General features: G+C 37.7%; 2 protein-coding genes across 4 annotated transcripts in view; one reads left to right on the forward strand and one right to left on the reverse strand.

Moving 5' to 3' along the window:
* The window catches only part of LOC117420694 (anaphase-promoting complex subunit 10-like), a 33,376-nt gene extending 31,493 nt beyond the window's left edge, over nucleotides 1-1,883 (reverse strand). For both annotated transcript variants that reach the window (XM_059028488.1, XM_059028478.1), the window contains exon 1: nucleotides 1,699-1,883. The gene's annotated coding sequence lies outside the window, so the exon portion shown is untranslated. The remainder of the gene's footprint in view (nucleotides 1-1,698) is intronic.
* Nucleotides 802-18,053, forward strand: LOC117420646 (ATP-binding cassette sub-family E member 1-like). 2 transcript variants are annotated; one of them, XM_059028462.1, is made up of 18 exons: nucleotides 802-930; nucleotides 3,474-3,636; nucleotides 4,071-4,156; nucleotides 4,657-4,754; nucleotides 5,073-5,190; nucleotides 6,619-6,756; nucleotides 8,958-9,027; nucleotides 11,243-11,339; nucleotides 12,703-12,792; nucleotides 12,935-13,056; nucleotides 13,768-13,989; nucleotides 14,204-14,263; nucleotides 14,788-14,846; nucleotides 14,949-15,059; nucleotides 16,414-16,556; nucleotides 16,707-16,829; nucleotides 17,125-17,236; nucleotides 17,549-18,053. In XM_059028462.1, exons 2-18 carry the CDS (start codon nucleotides 3,534-3,536, stop codon nucleotides 17,594-17,596), a joined length of 1,800 nt encoding a protein of 599 aa, XP_058884445.1. In that variant the 5' UTR covers nucleotides 802-930; nucleotides 3,474-3,533; the 3' UTR covers nucleotides 17,597-18,053. The 2 variants fall into 2 exon arrangements, with proteins under 2 accessions (XP_058884445.1, XP_058884437.1); XM_059028454.1 differs by lacking the exon at nucleotides 802-930 and adding an exon at nucleotides 1,914-2,059.

Raw genomic sequence — 18,053 nt, forward strand, 5'->3', positions numbered from 1 at the left:
TCCAGTTGTGGTCCCCATATCATAAGAAAGACATTAAGGCAATGGAGAGAGTAGAAGAGAGCAACACAGGTAATTCCAGGATTGAAGGGCATGTCATATGAAGATAGACTTAAAGAGCTGAATCTGTATAGCCTAGAAAGAAGGAGAACCAGATGCGACTTAATAGAGGTACTTGCGTGTGTAATGCATGTGGTAATTGCATGTGGTAATTGGGTCCCTGTGTTACTGTTGCAATACCCCCCTCCCCCAGGGCTCTGGCACTTTATTATGATAACAAAAAAAAGCAGAGAGGTGCTTGTATATAATGATTTGATAGTGGATTTTAATGTAACAACTTTTAAGCAATAGTCATTAGTTTCGCATTCTAATAGAAAAGTCAGTTAGCTATTCGCTGCAGCGTCACTGTAGGTGCCACATCAATGAATAGCATTAAAAACTACATACACGTGACAGAATGGGAGGTGGGATGTCCATATTTCCATTAAAACTACAAACACGTAACATGACGGGAGGGCGGGACTTCCGGAATTGCTTAAAGACTACAGACCCATGACCGGAACTGGGCGGTGGGACTTTTCTGACTGACTAAGGGGTGTTCGCATTTATTTTTCCAAAATAGTTGTTTTATTTCTTTTTAGCAATATGTACCTGTATTTATTATGGGGCATAACATTATTAATAAAAAATAAAATACAGTGCATGGTGGGATACTATCGTATCAATTTCCACAGTTAATTGCTGCTAGGAACTGTAAGTGAGCTATTTTAATAGTGTATGTACGCATTAAGACCGACTAAACATGAAACGGTACTTCAGTGTGGACGCAGTTTGAGCTGGATTAATTAGAACGGTTATGTAGTGTGGACAGGACCTAAATCAGCAACTTAGACAGGACCTTCACTATCTGGACAAGAGCAAAGAAACTCCCCCGTAAGTATAATTCTGTTGATTACCCTCATTGCTGGACTAATATAAATATTTTTTTTTTTCTCGAAAGGTTCTGTCTTGATGCAAATAAATTAAATACTCTATTCAAGGTGTTACATGAGCCCCCCAGTGGGTAGCATGTAGTATAATCCCGTTCTGGAAGCACCCCAAAACTTCAACAGCAGTCACTTTAAAAAAAAAAAAAAAATTGTAATAGACCTTTTATGCATAATCTCAAAACAATTGACAGAAAAACAATTTTATGTTTGCATTGTATATCATTAAAACACTAACAGGTTTAACAACACATTGTAGATGGTATTTAAAAAGCTCTGGCTGAATGTGGTAAAATCATCCAACCATCCCCGTGGATTTTTATTTTTTTTTGTGCATAACTGCACCTTTTTCAAACCAAAACACTACATAAGAAGCAATCCATTGAAACACATAAAGGTAACTTGTCGTCATTTCATATGGATCTATTTATTCTGTTTAACCGTGGTGTGGAATTATTTATTTTGTTCTTACCTGTTCAATTTTCTTTAATAAAATTAAAATGCGAGGGCTTGTTTTGTTTGTAAACGTGTGATTGTTATTTTTACTGGTAAAATTTTTACCAGGGATAGGACACATGAAGTGAACGTCATTATCATCACACTGTCGATACATCAATTGTATAGCTAAAAGCTGTCATGGATGTTATGTGATAACATACGCCGTAGTGATTAATTCGTGGTGTATTTGTATTGTATTCATAAGAACAACACAAACCTGGGTCAGCAGATATTTCCCTCACAAGCTGTCGTCGCTTGGTTTTGAGATCCAGTTTAAAGGACCATAGTTTTCTCCAAAGAACACAAATCCCAACCCGACTGCTGCTGGATCACTTCGAATTTCCCACTCGCGCTGTAAATTTAAATCGCTCTACGTGACGTAAACATACCGGCATGTTCTGCGCACCTAATCGCATCTGAGCAGGCGCACTCGAGCGCCATCTTGTTTCCCGTCTTTCTCACTTGCAAAGAGAACACGTTGTATGAAAAAAAGAGAGAAAAGGCAGAAGCAACTACGAATGTAATAAAATCAGATTTCTTTTTTTTTTAAGCGGTACCACCGGGAGGCTGTGTAGAGGGTGAGTTAGTACTATATAATAGTTGTTGATTAGTTGTATTGTTGGTATGTTTAATACATTAAGTGTTGGTGAGGTTGTGCCCATGTGAGGCTCAATTTGGGGTTTGAATCAGTAGCTAAGCTATTGACAAGGAAACAGATTGGGGCTCAAGGCCTGCGATATGAAGTAGAAATGCTGCTAGAGTTTAGAAATAAGCTCTAGCCTTTTGATCACGGGTTATTTCTGTGCTTTCCACTGATCACTTCTCACCCAGACTGGAGTTGCCGTATTAAAATCAGTAAAGACTTGGTAGTAGCGGCAGGCCTTAGCCAGAAAAACACAGTCGTCATCAGTATAATTGATCGTCTTTGCTTCTCTTTGTAAAGCGTCTAGATCATGATGGATTGCACAGTAGCGCGTTTACAGTTTTGATAATTGGTAGCCACACAGTTAGTTTGCACCCCCATATGAAGTGGTCAGTGTGATATTTTTGACATGTCATGCTATTTCGATTTAACAGCTGTGCATATAGTTACCTTGATAATCGAAATGTTGGTGACTGGCTAATAATTCGTCTTGGTTGCTACAGCTGTCCACCAGACACTTATGTTTTTATACTTAAAACACATTAAGAATGACCATATTACCATGGAACTTTAGCAATAGTTTGATTAGCTTAATTTGTTCCAATGCTGTATTATCGAACTTCACTGTACATTGTACTCTGAAATTAGGAATTCACAAATACATGGTCACGGTAATAGAACATTCAAGTGGGTGACAACTATGCAAAGCGCAGATATTATTTTGTTAACCACGTCTTTCAAAAATGTTTTATAATTTTGAAATAAATATTAAATGTAAAGGACTGACAAGGGTTTAAACTGTCATGGACTGATTGCCATACACTGGTGATTGAGTGATTGTGTTTGTTGATAGGTAATCGTATTGTATTTTTTTTGTTGTTGTATTTTTCTTTTGATTTTATAAATATACATTATCTGCTTTGCTTTGACGTAAGATAGAACACCAGCCGACCATAATAGTACGCACACAAAGCCCAGCGTTTGGCATTGAACTTTGACGAGGGAGGTATATCTAGTAGAGACAAGATAGATCTCTGAATTATATACGCAATTCTCTACGGATTCCATCAAAGTATACAGTTTACAAACGAGAGGAGGCCATTCAGCCCATCTTACTCGTTTGGTTGTTAGTAGCTTATTGATCCCAGAATCTCATCAAGCAGCTTCTTGAAGGATCCCAGGGTGTCAGCTTCAACAACATCACTGATTCTATTAAAAACAGTACTGTTCAATTTTACTTAAAAAAAAAAAAAAAGAATTCAATGGGAAGCGTTTGCAGAGTTTCAGTTATGTGTTTACATACCAATGCTTTTGCGGGATAATATGAATGACACTAACTTTTCTCTTAGTGCGGGTGTGGCCTTCCATCTTCTCTTTTATCTTCTGAGATAAAAGCACAGAGAGGCAACATGTCAGAGAAGCCAACTAGAATTGCCATTGTGAACCATGACAAGTGCAAGCCCAAGAAATGCAGGCAGGAATGCAAGAAGAGCTGCCCAGTGGTTCGAATGGGTAAGAAAAAAAAAAAAGTAGCTTTTTGCTCTGTACGTAATACTGAATCATTCCATTTTTCTTTGCCCATGTTTGCCCAACCATATATGACTCAAAGTATAAACTGAATCACTTGCAAGTCCGAATATGACCCTCAGATCTTTGATTTTTAGACTTGAATATCTTTTTGGCAGGCGGCACCTTCCTTTGTGAGAGGAGAGCAGGTGAAATAAATACAAAAATCATATAGGGCCGTCCATTTGGGATGATGAGATTTTTACACTGTTTATAGGTTCAGCAAAAAATTTAATATAGGTCACATTGACCTAACTTTTTCATATTACAGATACCTAATCTGTGGTCTTTTTTTATGAACTTTTGCCTGGGTATTTATTGTGAGATTATTGTAATGGTCTTTGCAGGGAATATGAATGTTGCATTTTTTGTTTTTGCAGGTAAACTGTGTATAGAAGTCACACCCCAGAGCAAAATTGTGTGGATTTCAGAATCGCTTTGCATCGGGTGTGGTATCTGCGTTAAGGTAGGCAGAATATTATGTTTGCACAAAAACGTCGTACCTTTTTAGCAATGGAATTGACATTTTGGCCTGTTTCAGAGACCCTGATTAGCACTAGTCTTGGACTAACGAATGTTAATTTAGGTAAGGTAGTCTAAGGTTAGTGCTAATTTGGGTCTGTGAAACCAGCCCTTAATGTAATAACAGATACAATGTGTCAGTTATTTCTCAGAGAGCTCTCATCTGGTGCATAGAATCAGCATCAGAATATCAGAAAAAAAAAAAACAAGAAAAATGTTGCACTCAATTTCCGAGATTCTGTTATCGGTAACGTTTAAAAGGTGGGCACATGGAGGTGACGTGGATTGGAAATTTAAAATCGCATCATTTTCAAAAAACAAGCAGATTCAAAAAAATAAGTGACAGCATGTCTCACTAAAAATGTAATTTTATTTTGTAAAATTTGCTGAAACGTTAATGATTTGAAGATGCCTTCTGTAAATGCTACATATGGTGCTTTTCAGAAATGCCCTTTTGGAGCTCTGTCCATTGTTAACCTGCCAAGCAACCTCGCGAAAGAGACAACTCACAGATACTGCGCCAACTCCTTCAAACTCCACAGGTATACTCCCACATTTAACCTTAAAGCTTTTGATTCACAGTAAAAGAAGCCTCTGAAGGAACGCCATCTAGCTTGCTCTGGTATGTCTCCAGGATATAGTGTTATACAGGGGAAGCATTGTATCATATCAGTCCCTGTTTTTTTCAGAACCACATAAAGTGCATCAGCTGGCCTTTTGAAGTAAATAATAATTGTAAAAGTGTTCATTTTGTTTACAATATCATGTTTATAAAAAAAAGTAAGCAAAATTCTCCACAGACAGCAGGGTATGCTGTAAAAGATGCATCCATTCTGTTTACTTGTCTTGTGTTGTCACAGGTTGCCTATTCCTCGACCGGGTGAGGTTTTGGGATTGGTTGGCACCAACGGTATCGGGAAATCAACTGCTCTGAAAATCTTAGCAGGAAAGCAGAAGCCAAACCTAGGGAAGTTTGACGTGAGTTTTGATTGCACAAGATGTTTTCAAGTTTTTGTCTGGAAAATGGTGTCATAATTGATACTGTTTTTCTGTTTTCTTTTTTTTGTAATTAGTTCTAGTAAGTTGTTCTCTTTCACTTATATCTATCTATCTATCTATCTATCTATCTATCTATCTATCTATCTCTATCTATCTATCTATCTATCTATCTATCTATCTATCGATACAGTGTCTTGCAAAAGTATTCAGACCCCTGACCAATTCTCTCATATTACTGAATTACAAATGTTACATTGAAATTTCGTTCTGTTTGATATTTTATTTTAAAACACTGAAACTCAAAATCAATTATTGTAAGGTGACATTGGTTTTATGTTGGGAAATATTTTTAAGAAAAATAAAAAACTGAAATATCTTGCTTGCATAAGTATTCAAACCCTGTGCTGTGGAAGCTCCCAGTTTACACCGATGAAAGAAATTGCCCTAACGAGGACACAATAGGAGAAAAAGATGTTGATTACAAAACAATCTTTGCTTTTACCTTCATATCTTGCCTGATCCTAATTGTTGTCCCTTTAATTTTATTTCAAACAGAGCTGACAAATTACATGAATTGTTCATCTCCGATCCTACATTTAACTCGCATTTCATTTTTGCAGTCGTCTAATTTAACGTTGTGCTTTTGATATTTTCCACAGTAGTTTAACAGGGATGCCCTTACAGAAATTTTTTTAATACCTAGTGCAGAGTGCACACTGATAGCAAGTCAGTTGTCAATCAGAAGTTTTTTTGCTAAGCAGTCAGCATCTTCAGGGGATTCTCATGAAGATTGCTCATCTGCATCTCAGCCATCTACTTCTGACTACGAGTACTACAGTGACCGAAGCAGTCGCAAGCAGTAGTAATGCACAAAAACACAAGCGAAAAATACGTTCTTATAATTTTGAATGGGCGATCAGTGGCTTGTTTATTGTGTGTGAAAGAGCAGCTGGGCAAAAAAAAAAGGCATATACGCATGGATGTACAGACTTAAAAGATGCTGTTATTGGAACGCAGAAAAATATTAAAACACACATAGATGAAGGCAACAAACAGTGCTTAGAATCCAGTCTCTTTGTCATGCAAATGGTCTACTGTTAGTATATCTATACAGAGACAGAATTTTTTTAAACTACTATATGCCATAGAGTTTAAACGTTCATAAAAATGTACCAAAGTGCACATCCCTGGAGTTTATTAGCCTTTGTGTTAAAATGTAGTATTTGATGGATGGGACGCAAAATTTTGGGCATGTGTGTTTCAGGAACGCATGAACAGAAAAGCTAGCGTGACCTATTCTGTTTCTGTGACTCAGCAGAGTGCTACTAGCATTTGAGAACTCTGTCAACAAAGACACAGCCGACCTTTTTTACCATTTCATTTGTTGACTAATTTATTTATTTTCAGGCTCCTCCGGATTGGCAGGAAATCCTGACCTACTTCCGAGGTTCTGAGTTGCAGAACTACTTTACCAAGATCCTGGAAGATGACCTGAAGGCCATCGTCAAACCTCAGTATGTGGACCAGATCCCTAGGACAGTGAAGGTTAGTACCTACATTGCACAAGTTTTGATGCAGCAAAGCTTATTGCTATGGGTTCCGCTTTCCTATTGATATTGTTGATCTAATGACTTGACTCTGTGGATCACCAATCACCCCTGTAGTTAATTAGGTATACAATTTATTTAAATATAAATTAGTCTCTGGTCGCCCACTCAGGGACGTCAAAATGTACGAAATAAGACGTACCATATTTAAGTTCTGGATCATGTAGAACTCGGACTCCCTTGACAATAACCGGCATTCACACAATTATTACAGAAAGGAAAGGCTATTGGTTAGAGCTATACGTGAATAGCATACAGTTCATTGATTTCATTGTCAAATGATTACAACAACCACAATATTATTAGCATACATGGTTAATATACTATTATTAATTATGGTTGATCACGCAAAGTGTCTACTTTGTATTAAAATTTTCAGTACTTGTTTCTCGTTGTAATCGATCATGTTTCATATCAAAATGCAAGAGAATTAATTCCACTTCCCATTCAGAACGGAACCCAACATTCCAGTACCTAATATAGCAAATTAGTTTTACAGTGTTAATTTATTTAGTTCAGATGTGATCTTCCAAACTAATGTTATCAACCTCAGTTGATTATATATTCAAATTAACTCAGAAATGGGGCAATGATCAAATTCTCTGCATTTACGAGGCAACTCCTTTGAGTTGCACATTTCAACAAAAAAAATACATTTCTTACACACTCTAAAACAGGAAGTTCTATTCCTAGAACAATTTATACACTAACGTGATAGCATTTGCTGCAGTCATAAAGTATCTAATGTGCTGAATACTTATCGATTTTAAACAAAGAAGTCAATCTGTGTTGATGAACATGGCAGTTCTCTGGATCTTAAGTTCCAATGAAGACGGTACTTTGCTGTACGCATTATATTTCGTCGGCTCGCAATAAACAAATAGTTATTTTCAAATGGAGATCAGATTGTTGATTTCCAATAGTCTGGTAGCATTATCTTTTGTTGTCTGCAGTTTTCCAACTGCAAATAGTTCAGTTGATCAGATGTAACTCAGTTCAGATAATGCGCTGCAATTGAAAAGTTATGTAGTTCATTGAAGTGTTCTCGTTGCAATTCTTCTGTATGGCTAGTACATGACCTTAGGTCATGTAGGTGCTGGCTATGCTTCCGTCCGTTTCGTGGAGCGACATGGAAACCAAGACCCGGTTTCAGTTCAAGGCAGTGTCCCATTTACTGTTTCAGTCTCTCATAGGGCAAAGAGTTAGGGCTCTCTTCAAAGCTGATTTCAGCCTTCTCAGAACATGATTTTAGCCATTCTTCAGAACATTGGTTCTTCCTTGCCTTCCGTGAATTCAAGCACTTATGCTCCCATGACTTCAGAAACTTTCTTCACAGCAGTTTAGCTTCTATTTCGTTCCTCCGCGCTCCAAGCCACTTCCTCTCAGCACGGCTTTCTTTCTCTTGCCTGGAGCCCTGCTTCTCCTGTGGGGAGCTTGCTTAGCGTGAGAAGTCTGCTGTTTGAAAGTCATGAGGCCGCTTTTGTTGTTCTTTCTTCAACTCTGTGATTGGTTGGTTAGTTTGTTCATTTTGGGGCAGTGCCTGAGTCTATGTGGAGTGTTTCCCATTGGTTGTTGTCGTTCGTAGACGGCCCCTTGTTCTCAATTGGTCGGCTCTTTCGCCCCCCTGCCGGCTGGATTTATGACATGGACTGTTTTCTGTCCGAGGTGTCAAAGCACCCAAAACTATCTGGCTTGCCTTGTATTACTGGTGCCAAATGATTCATTCAGCGCTGGGGTGGGGGGGGGAGACCAGCAGTTAGTTTCTGACTCTTTTTAAAAGCATTCTTTGTCAGTGGGGAAGTTTGTGACCAGAAACCCCTCTATATATTTCAGTTCTGTTAATTTCATACACAGTATGATATTATGACCCACTCTGATGCTACACCCCTGCATAGAAAAACAAAAAGGTAGATGTGTCAGGGGCATAGTTAAGAAGCTTCAGATGAAAATGGAGTGTCTTTGTATCAAGTGAACCACAACAAATATCACGAAGTAAGCAACAGCACAAATAGTCTTGAGTGACACAGTTGGACACAAAGGCAGGTAATATTGTGTCATTGTGGACACAGACATATTTATTCAGTTGGACAACCTTTGAGGGAATACGAGATCTTAATTGTCCATTTATTAATTTATCAGGGGACTGTGGGATCCATCTTGACCAGAAAAGATGACACCAACACACAGACTATTGTTTGTAACCAACTTGGTAAGTACTGTTAAACAAACGATGTGTTAACACTAGAATCGCCACGGCAGTCATTTTGACGGTTTTCACTTTTAAAATTTAAATTACTCTGCGTGTGTGAAAGATATGCGGTTGTCCGTTCTTGACTTTTCCTAAATACATGTATTAAATACCCTGACGACGTTTGAAAGGAGGATCGCAAAAATAAAAAGTTATAGGCGCTTCTACCTAGAACTGCCAAAAGCAGTCATTTTGACGGCTTATTAGAATACATGCTTTTATTGTTAATATAACCTATAATACGCTATTTTTTATATGTATACAAGCCAGTTTGTAATCTCTACCTCCGCTGAGTTTACAGCAGTATGTATTTGAATAGAATATTGCTCTTGAAGTCAAGATATGTGTTATCCAAATATCTATTGTAATCCTATCAATTCCTTGGAGAACTGCCGTCTGGCTGTCTACGTGACCATATATAGTCTGCTATCTTATTACTATTACAAGAATTTTTCAAGAAATCTTGAGATTTTTGCGTTTTGGTTTGAGAGCAACTACAGATATATTTGCCTTGAAATTTGGAACGGTTTTATTGAAAACAGCATTGCCTGCTTCAAGCTAAACCTAACATTACATGGACAAGCAGCTGTTTCCGACAAAAGCACGGTGTCCCTGGACACAATACGTGTCAAACAAACCTGTCAAATTTGGGATCAAGTGTTGGCTAGCAGCGGACCCTACCCCTACCTGTGCAGAGACTGGGTGACAATGTGGTACTTTGGCTGATGTAACCGTGCTTAGGAAAAGGGATGAATGTTACCAGTGACAATTTTTTTTTTATTTCACTGTAATTAGCAAAACAGTTGAAGAAAAAAAAAAACAGCCTGATTAGGACAGCGAACAAAGCGAGAAGAGTTTCCACCATCTGTGCAAAACTCAGTACTCAGTGAAAGCAATCACCGGTATCCAGTTGCTGTATTTTACAATGTACTGGACATGGCAGCCATCCATTCCTTCATTTTGTACAAGGAATGCACCAGGGAAAATATCAGTAGGAGAGATTTCATCTTGAAGCTAGCCACTGAGCTTTAGCAGAAACATTTCGATCAGAAAACTGCAAAGCGGCAGAGAAACGCAGCTTAACCTGGATACAGTGTGCATCAAGAGACACACGCAACAGAAAACAATGCCAGGTAACTAAATGCAAAAAAAATAAAACGTCTATCTGTGTCCAGTGTGAAAGAGCAGCTTGTGGTAAATGCACACGACAAGTTGATGAACGTTACATCTGTGTGGATTGTGCTAATATGGGGGCTACTTTGAAGTATGTTTCCCTGAATGCGCGTTCATGTTACACAATTATTTTCTTTTTTATGTTTTTGTAAGTAATTACTTCGTTTTTACAATTTTTTATGTATGTATACCAGTTTACAGCTACAATATTTTATTTTCAAATGTTTATTTTATTATAGTTTTTCATTTTTTGAAGTCATGCATTAATGTGCTGATTTTTAAAATAAAGCCTTTTATGTTTATTTTTTCATTTAAGTACAGTGTTTCTGTTATACAAATGTTAGATATGATGTTCATGAATACATCTTTTGAGTTGTATCTGAAAGTTTGTCTTTCATTTTCATATCAAAGCTGTTTAAAATGTACCGTCAAAATGACTGCTGCCGTCAACATTTTTGGGGGTACTAAACATTTAACTTGTGTGCAGGATTTGCCAGGTAATGCCTATTAACAAGTTGATATGTGTTTATAAATACGCAAAGAAACCTGTTGACATTTGAAAAAAGCCAAAAAACACCTTTTCCCACATTTCCTATATTATTGAGGACCAATCACTGGAAAAGAATACGTCTTCTGACTGTGTGTTTCGCCATTGAAAAGAATTTGCAGTGTGTTTGCCACTAATATTAAATTTGCTAATGCATATGTTATTGCCATTGGGTTTCATTTGTCAGAGATTCAGCCGCTCAGTAGAGGAAGGCATTCAATGCGGTAGTTGTTACTGTTTTGGTGGTGTAGTGTATTTGCTGTGCCTGTCTGTGTAGAGGGCATTAGCGGTGTGAAATGATGCATACATGGATTCATGGGCTTTTCCACTGGGGTGACGCTGTGTTACCACCAACACACAGTACATTCAAATGTGAACCAGTTGAAACCCACAAAACAAATGACACAGAAATCACAGATTGATGCGATGTGCCTTTTCATTTTGTTTTTTTCGAAGACCTGACTCATTTAAGGGACAGGAATGTGGAGGACCTGTCTGGAGGAGAGCTGCAGCGGTTTGCCTGCGCTGTCGTGTGCATTCAGAGAGCAGACATGTGAGTTCTTTTTGTTTTGCAATATTGGAAGGCCAGAGAAACTCTCAGCAGACACATCACCAATAGCCACTCCAAAAATAATTATAGTACAGAAGTTTTGTGCATCTTTAACCCGTCGTCAGTAAGGTGGGGGCTCACAAACCCCAAGTATACATTTTTCGAGTTCCTAGACAGACCGCTAGGGATAACTGGCTCAGCTTCTGTGTACAGTTCTATAAGAAATAATTATTCATTGTAAAGCCTAAAAAAGCCTGGGGTTAAAAACTGCTCCGGTCAAAAATGATTTTTTTTTTTTTTTCTTTAGTGCTACCCTTATTCAAGCTCAGTTTTTCCGAGTCGTCGTTGACTTTGATTCATGTTTGTATCATCAATGAAAAGTGTATAGGCCCTTGATCATAGGACATTCAGAAAGGCGAAAAAAACATATTTATTTATTTTACTCCTGAGATTTCAAAACCTAAACCAATCAGGGCCGAAGTAAGATTTACACTATTTGCTGTTGAAGGTGTCTACAATGTATTTTAATTTAAACCAAGAGTCTATCATGGTTGACATTTTAGATATGTAGGCGGAAATATGATCTGTGCTTAGAAAATTTGCAAGCGCGTCATTTTACAACAGTGCTCTAGGGTGGGGTGGAGCAAGCTTCATCCAGTGTTGCCTCTATGATACAGGGTTTTTTAACCTCAGAAATATATTTAAAAAAAAAAAAAAAAAGTGATTGCAGCACAGGGATAATAATATTTTTAAGTAGACTAATAAATCCAATTTTAAACAAGGCTTTATTAATTGTGTTGATGTATAGTAAAACAAAATTCATTCCTTTTAAAAGTGACACATAAGCATATATCTGCAGTACGGACAGAACTGCTGTGCCTGTTCCATGCCAGTCTGAGGTGTTTTTGGGAGGCTTGCTTGTACAGTTAAAACTTTGATCTCAATTTAAAGCCACCATCTAGCTTAGATTTATTTTATTAATAAAGTGTTGATCTTTTTGTATCCCTTTTTTTTAATATAAATTATGAAGGCTTAAAGTCAGTAGAGGGCATAACTCAAATCGAAGATGGTCGCCGAATATAAAGCTGAATTTGGATTAAAACACATTTTGATATCAGATATGTTTTAAGTTAGTTAAAAGCGAAGTGTAATAATCTATTTTGGATTTTGTTTGTTGAAATCTAAAATTTCGTTCGTCCACCCTAGTAACAACTTGTTTAACAACCTATACATAATCTGGTTTGTACCTACTTTAGAAAAATGTAACATCCATTTAAGTTATTACTATGATTTTCTTTTGCTGGTGGGCCTTTTGAAATATGTATTTTGTTTTTCTATATGAACAATGCATTGTTTTTTCTTGCAGTTTTATGTTCGATGAGCCGTCCAGTTACCTGGATGTGAAGCAGCGTTTGAAGGCTGCCATCACCATACGGTCCTTGATTAGCCCCGACAGGTAGGTTTGTTAGATTTTTGTCTTTAATCAGCCACCTTACCTATTTTAGTTATCTGGTAGGGGATTCAAAATTGAAGTGGTGTCCTGTGAAAACCAATATTTGCAGTACTAAAAGTTGTTTTCTTTTTTGTTTTCTCCCAAGATATATTATAGTAGTAGAGCATGACTTGAGTGTGTTGGACTACCTGTCTGACTTCATCTGCTGTCTGTATGGAGTGCCAAGCGCCTATGGAGTGGTCACCATGCCTTTCAGCGTTCGGGAAGGTAAGACTTCTTTCCAGGTGTTCTAGTATTTCAGGGACAAAACCACAATGGGGGAGAGAAGTTTATTGAAATGTGATAGACAGAGTTCCTTCATGATACCATAAGCTCCACTGTGACAAAGAGTACTCTTGTTGGCTAAAAGACTACAAGTCTTATCTGTTGTTCCAAGGTCAGCATGTTGTCTGTGCTATGCACCAAACTGTCTTTTATACGGACAGCTGCTGCAAGTTAATGCAACTTTATGCAAATTAGGGAGACACATTGCCCCCTAGGCTTAAGGGTTATAGAAGTTGTGAGACAATGCAGCACATCATGTGGCAACTCTGCTTAACACATCAGTGCTCTGTGGCATAACACTTTTCAGCACTGTTGTTGTATACTCTTGAAGTGCCTTTTTAACCTTATTTTATCAAAAGAAACTTCATGAATAATTGTCTTTTTTCACATTGTACAAAGCAGTCCTTCATGACAATGCTTACTTCGTGATACATGTCATGAGCGTCTCATAGTGGTTGTTTGTTTTGTATTGTATTGTTGTATACTAAACTTGATTTTGTGGCACTTGTTGTTCAATAGAATTTGCAATTACAATGTAGCTTTAATATGGACTTTACTACATGGTGGTGGTGGTGGTGGTGGTGGTGGCAGTGATTGGTGATAATGATAAAGCCAAACATACATCTAACCAATTACTTTGTTTTCATGCTGCAGGTATCAATATCTTCCTGGATGGATATGTCCCGACGGAGAACCTGCGTTTTAGAGAAACCTCACTGGTTTTCAAGGTGGCAGAGACCGCTAATGAGGAGGAGATCACAAAGATGTGCAGGTACCAATACCCCAGGATGAAGAAGCAGATGGGAGACTTTGAACTGGAGATCATCGAAGGGGAGTTCACAGACTCAGAAATCATGGTCATGTTGGGGGAGAATGGTAAGCGCTCTGCAATTACAGCCTCTACGGACAAATTCAATCCTGAAGCGAAATAAACTAACCAAAAGAACTGCAGTTTTATCAGTCTAGCCCGAGCGTGTGAACTGGTTGGCATTGACTAGTTTCTACATTAAAAAACATAGTAAAAAAAAAAAAAATTACTTCATTGTATTAATTCTCGTATTAAATCTTGGACTCGCCAATTGTTTTTCAGGAACTGGTAAAACAACATTTATCAGAATGCTGGCCGGAAGACTTAAACCTGATGAAGGAGGTAAGTAGAAATTTACATTTATTGGTGTTTGAGTATGGTTCTGGGATGAGCATTACTGCACAATTTAACAGTGGTGTATTTAGCAGTACTAAAATAAACTTAAGGCTGGTTTGCAAGTTTTTACCTCTGGTTAAGTTAATTAAGCTTTTCTCTTGGGAACAACTAGTCTGAATTTAATACAATTTAACATTGTTGATCATTAAAATAAGTTATTCCACTTACTGTTAATGCAGGCCATTGACTTATTCTCATTGCTGGCAAATTCTTTTGTGATTTTTGAGGGCCATTATCTTGTGAACTGCTTGTCTGATTTTGATAGAACTATGCTTGGGCATTTGTTATGATCTGTTACTCCAATTGTAGGGATGGAAATAACTACAACTGCATAGAAGTTAGAGACACTCTTTGTTTTATTGAGTCACACAGCAGAGGTTTAAGCTGCATTGTAAAGCTGCTATGCAACGAGAGTCTTAGTCTTAGTCCCATCCCTTGCATAATGTGCTTATCTATCTTTGATCATATAGGGGAAGTGCCAGTTCTGAATGTGAGCTACAAACCACAGAAGATCAGCCCCAAGTTTAAAGTAAGAATTTAATTCTGAGTGTACCAAACACTTTTTTCTTTTAATACTTCAGCTTTAAATCAATAGAATTGCTCATAAATTGTTTGTGGTCTTTCTTTGTAGGGAAGTGTCCGCCAACTGCTTCATGAGAAGATCAGAGACGCGTACACTCATCCGCAGTTTGTAACTGATGTAATGAAACCCCTGCAGATTGAGAGTGTCATTGATCAAGATGTAAGTTTGTAATGCGTAGGGGTCTACTTAAATCGCAGTAAATTTACGTATTTTTCACAGGTATGTTGCGGAATAAAATTAGGATTTTGCGGACATGTTTAAACATTAAATAAACCTAAGTAGACAGTATTTCGGAACACTATAAAACCTAAAAATAGTGGTACTTGCTTCCATACTAAAACAGAGTGCTGTCATTTGTTAAAGGCAAGAATGCAGCATCCCCCCTGCAGTTGACTTGCCCATACATTGAAACTGCACGTCTGCATCCACTGAATTGGTTGGAAGTTAAGGCAAAGCTTTGCCAAGTTATACAGATGTGGAAATCGATTAGAAACAGCCCAAAAACGTGGTTACACAAGGGCATCTGGCATACTTTAATAAAGGCAATGTATGCAGCACGTTCGTTGTCATGTTATTTGTCCCATCCAATAATTTATTTTATTAGTACCGAGTCAAAACAAAGGAAACGTCTATATTCGGGTCTAAAATTCCAACTGCGAAAATGTATGCAGCAGGTTGAAGCGAGGTGGCTGTGCTAGATCGTTTTAGTACTGATTTAACTTGCAGACAGGAATACTTTTTGTCTGCGCTGACTTTCCAGTTTGGTTTCTTAAAGCTGTTTATTTTACGTTTTGTTCAGCAGCTTCTGTAGTAGCCTTTTGTTTAATGTGTGATTCTGAAGCTAAATAGCAATCGATCGTATTTTCTCCAAAGACACATTGACATGCAAAACAATTACCTCAGTCTGCATGTACAGTTTCTTTGGGAAATATCTTGAAACGATCATCAGCCGAAATTTACTTTGCTTTCTTTGTCGTCCATTTCTACTATTTTACCTCCAGTGCAGACAGGACGGCGAAGGAATAAAAAAGGGCTATCTACAGAAGGAAGATACGTAGTTTGCGTCGCTTGCGTTGTGCAGTAGTTCATTTAAACGAGGTTTCTTTTTTTTCCCTCTCTGTACTTGTTTGTATGCATTGGCCCCTAAGAGGTGAATTTCGCGGTGACCCCTCAATTTCATGATTTCCGCTAGGTAGACCTCTAATAATGCGTGCTTAATTCTACATAATTCAGATTTATTTATTTGTTTGTTTATATTCCTTACCTGTTAAAACCATTCTCACTAACATATCTTGAACTTTTTACCATCCTTTTTTGCATCCTCAGCCTAGCAACCAAGTTCTGGACCCAGTGTGATTCTGGCACTTTCAGTTAGAAAGTTTTACGAAGTTCATCCTCTATCTAGACATTGCAGCAAAATATTCATTAAGCAAATTCTTCAGTTTTAATTTTTTTTATTTAATTTAATTGAACAAATGTTTTAATTATTTTTTTTTTTTTTCTGATTTTACAGGTCCAGAATCTATCTGGAGGTGAATTGCAGCGTGTAGCTCTGGCCCTTTGTTTAGGAAAGCCGGCAGACGTCTACCTGATAGACGAACCGTCAGCCTACTTGGACTCTGAGCAGCGTCTCATAGCTGCCAGAGTCATCAAGCGGTAAGTGCCGTGAACAGCATTTCCTGAGTTGTGAAACGTACACATTTTTTCATTCTCTTGTTATAGCTTTGGTTAGAGCCAGAAAACTGACTGGACTTTTTGAGTGACATCTCCATTTATCCTTTTTTTTTTTTTTCCCGATTCTCTTAGTTTCATCCTCCATGCGAAGAAGACTGCCTTTGTGGTAGAGCACGATTTTATAATGGCGACCTACCTGGCAGATCGTGTGATTGTGTTTGACGGTATTCCATCCAGGAGCACAGCTGCCAATACGTAAGTGACTGGGTGATTCACAATAGCAGCCTTGGTGCTGTTCAGTTTGTTCAATTTCAGATTTGATATGCCTTGATCATTTATACTTGGTAAGTTTAGGCTTTTCAGTAACTGGTTGTCAAAGCGTGTTTCACATTGGACCAGAAACTAGCGTCAGCTTGGTTTCCACTTTGAAAATGGAGTAAAGGAAGTTTTGGTCCTATGTTGTAAATTCAGAGTGCCCCTCACCTTCCAAGGGATATTTTATCATTGACTATTTTCTAATATTTTACTCTCTGTGCTTTGTAAATTACAGGCCACAGACACTACTCGCTGGAATGAACAAGTTCTTAGGACAGCTGGAGATCACCTTCAGAAGAGATCCAAACAACTTCAGACCAAGAATCAACAAGATGAATTCTATCAAGGTAAAATACATTTTGAGGGTAACATACTCTAGACGCCCACAGAATTAGAGCAACAAAGTAACCAAGTAAATGTTCCACTTAGTTTAAGAATACGTTGAAGATTTTAATATACCGTTATACATTTACAATCGGTGCCGAATGACTGGGTGAGATATTTGTTCTATATTTCACCACCGAAAAACAGGTTTCTGGAATGGTAACTGTTAAGATTGGTGCAATACACATATAGCACTCTATTTCCTGGCCTAGAGTACTTCAATCAAAATAACAGATCACTACAAGATTAACTTTCTTTTCTTTCCCCTTTAACAGGATGTCGAACAGAAGAAAAGTGGGAACTACTTTTTCTTGGATGACTAAACCTATTCCTTGCAAAGTGAGAGAAAAATAAACATTTCCATCATCATGCATACATGTTTATTGTCTGCATAATCATGTCCATATCTGACCTGTAAGCACCTCAAATCCTATCTTTATATCCAGCAGATGTGTTTTTTCCAGTAGATTGGGGCCAAACCACATTTTGACTGAAGTGTACTATAGGGAATTGAGGAAAAGAAGTTGACTTCAGTTCTCACATTTTCTAGGCTTGTGCTCCAACACCGTTATAACTGAAGAATACACTTTTTATTCAAACATATATGTATATTATCTCTTTCCCATACCAGGAAAACCAGGATAGGTTAGAAATGTTCATGAAAGCAAGAGTGTGTGTGTAGTATGACGTGTAATGAAGATCAGCAAGAACTGTTAGCTGCCGTTTATACATTTATTATCTTATGATGAATTAAAAAAGGAAAAAGGAATTTAAAGGGAA

The sequence above is a fragment of the Acipenser ruthenus genome, chromosome 1 (assembly GCF_902713425.1).
Source record: "Acipenser ruthenus chromosome 1, fAciRut3.2 maternal haplotype, whole genome shotgun sequence".
Classification (NCBI taxonomy): Eukaryota; Metazoa; Chordata; class Actinopteri; order Acipenseriformes; family Acipenseridae; genus Acipenser; species Acipenser ruthenus.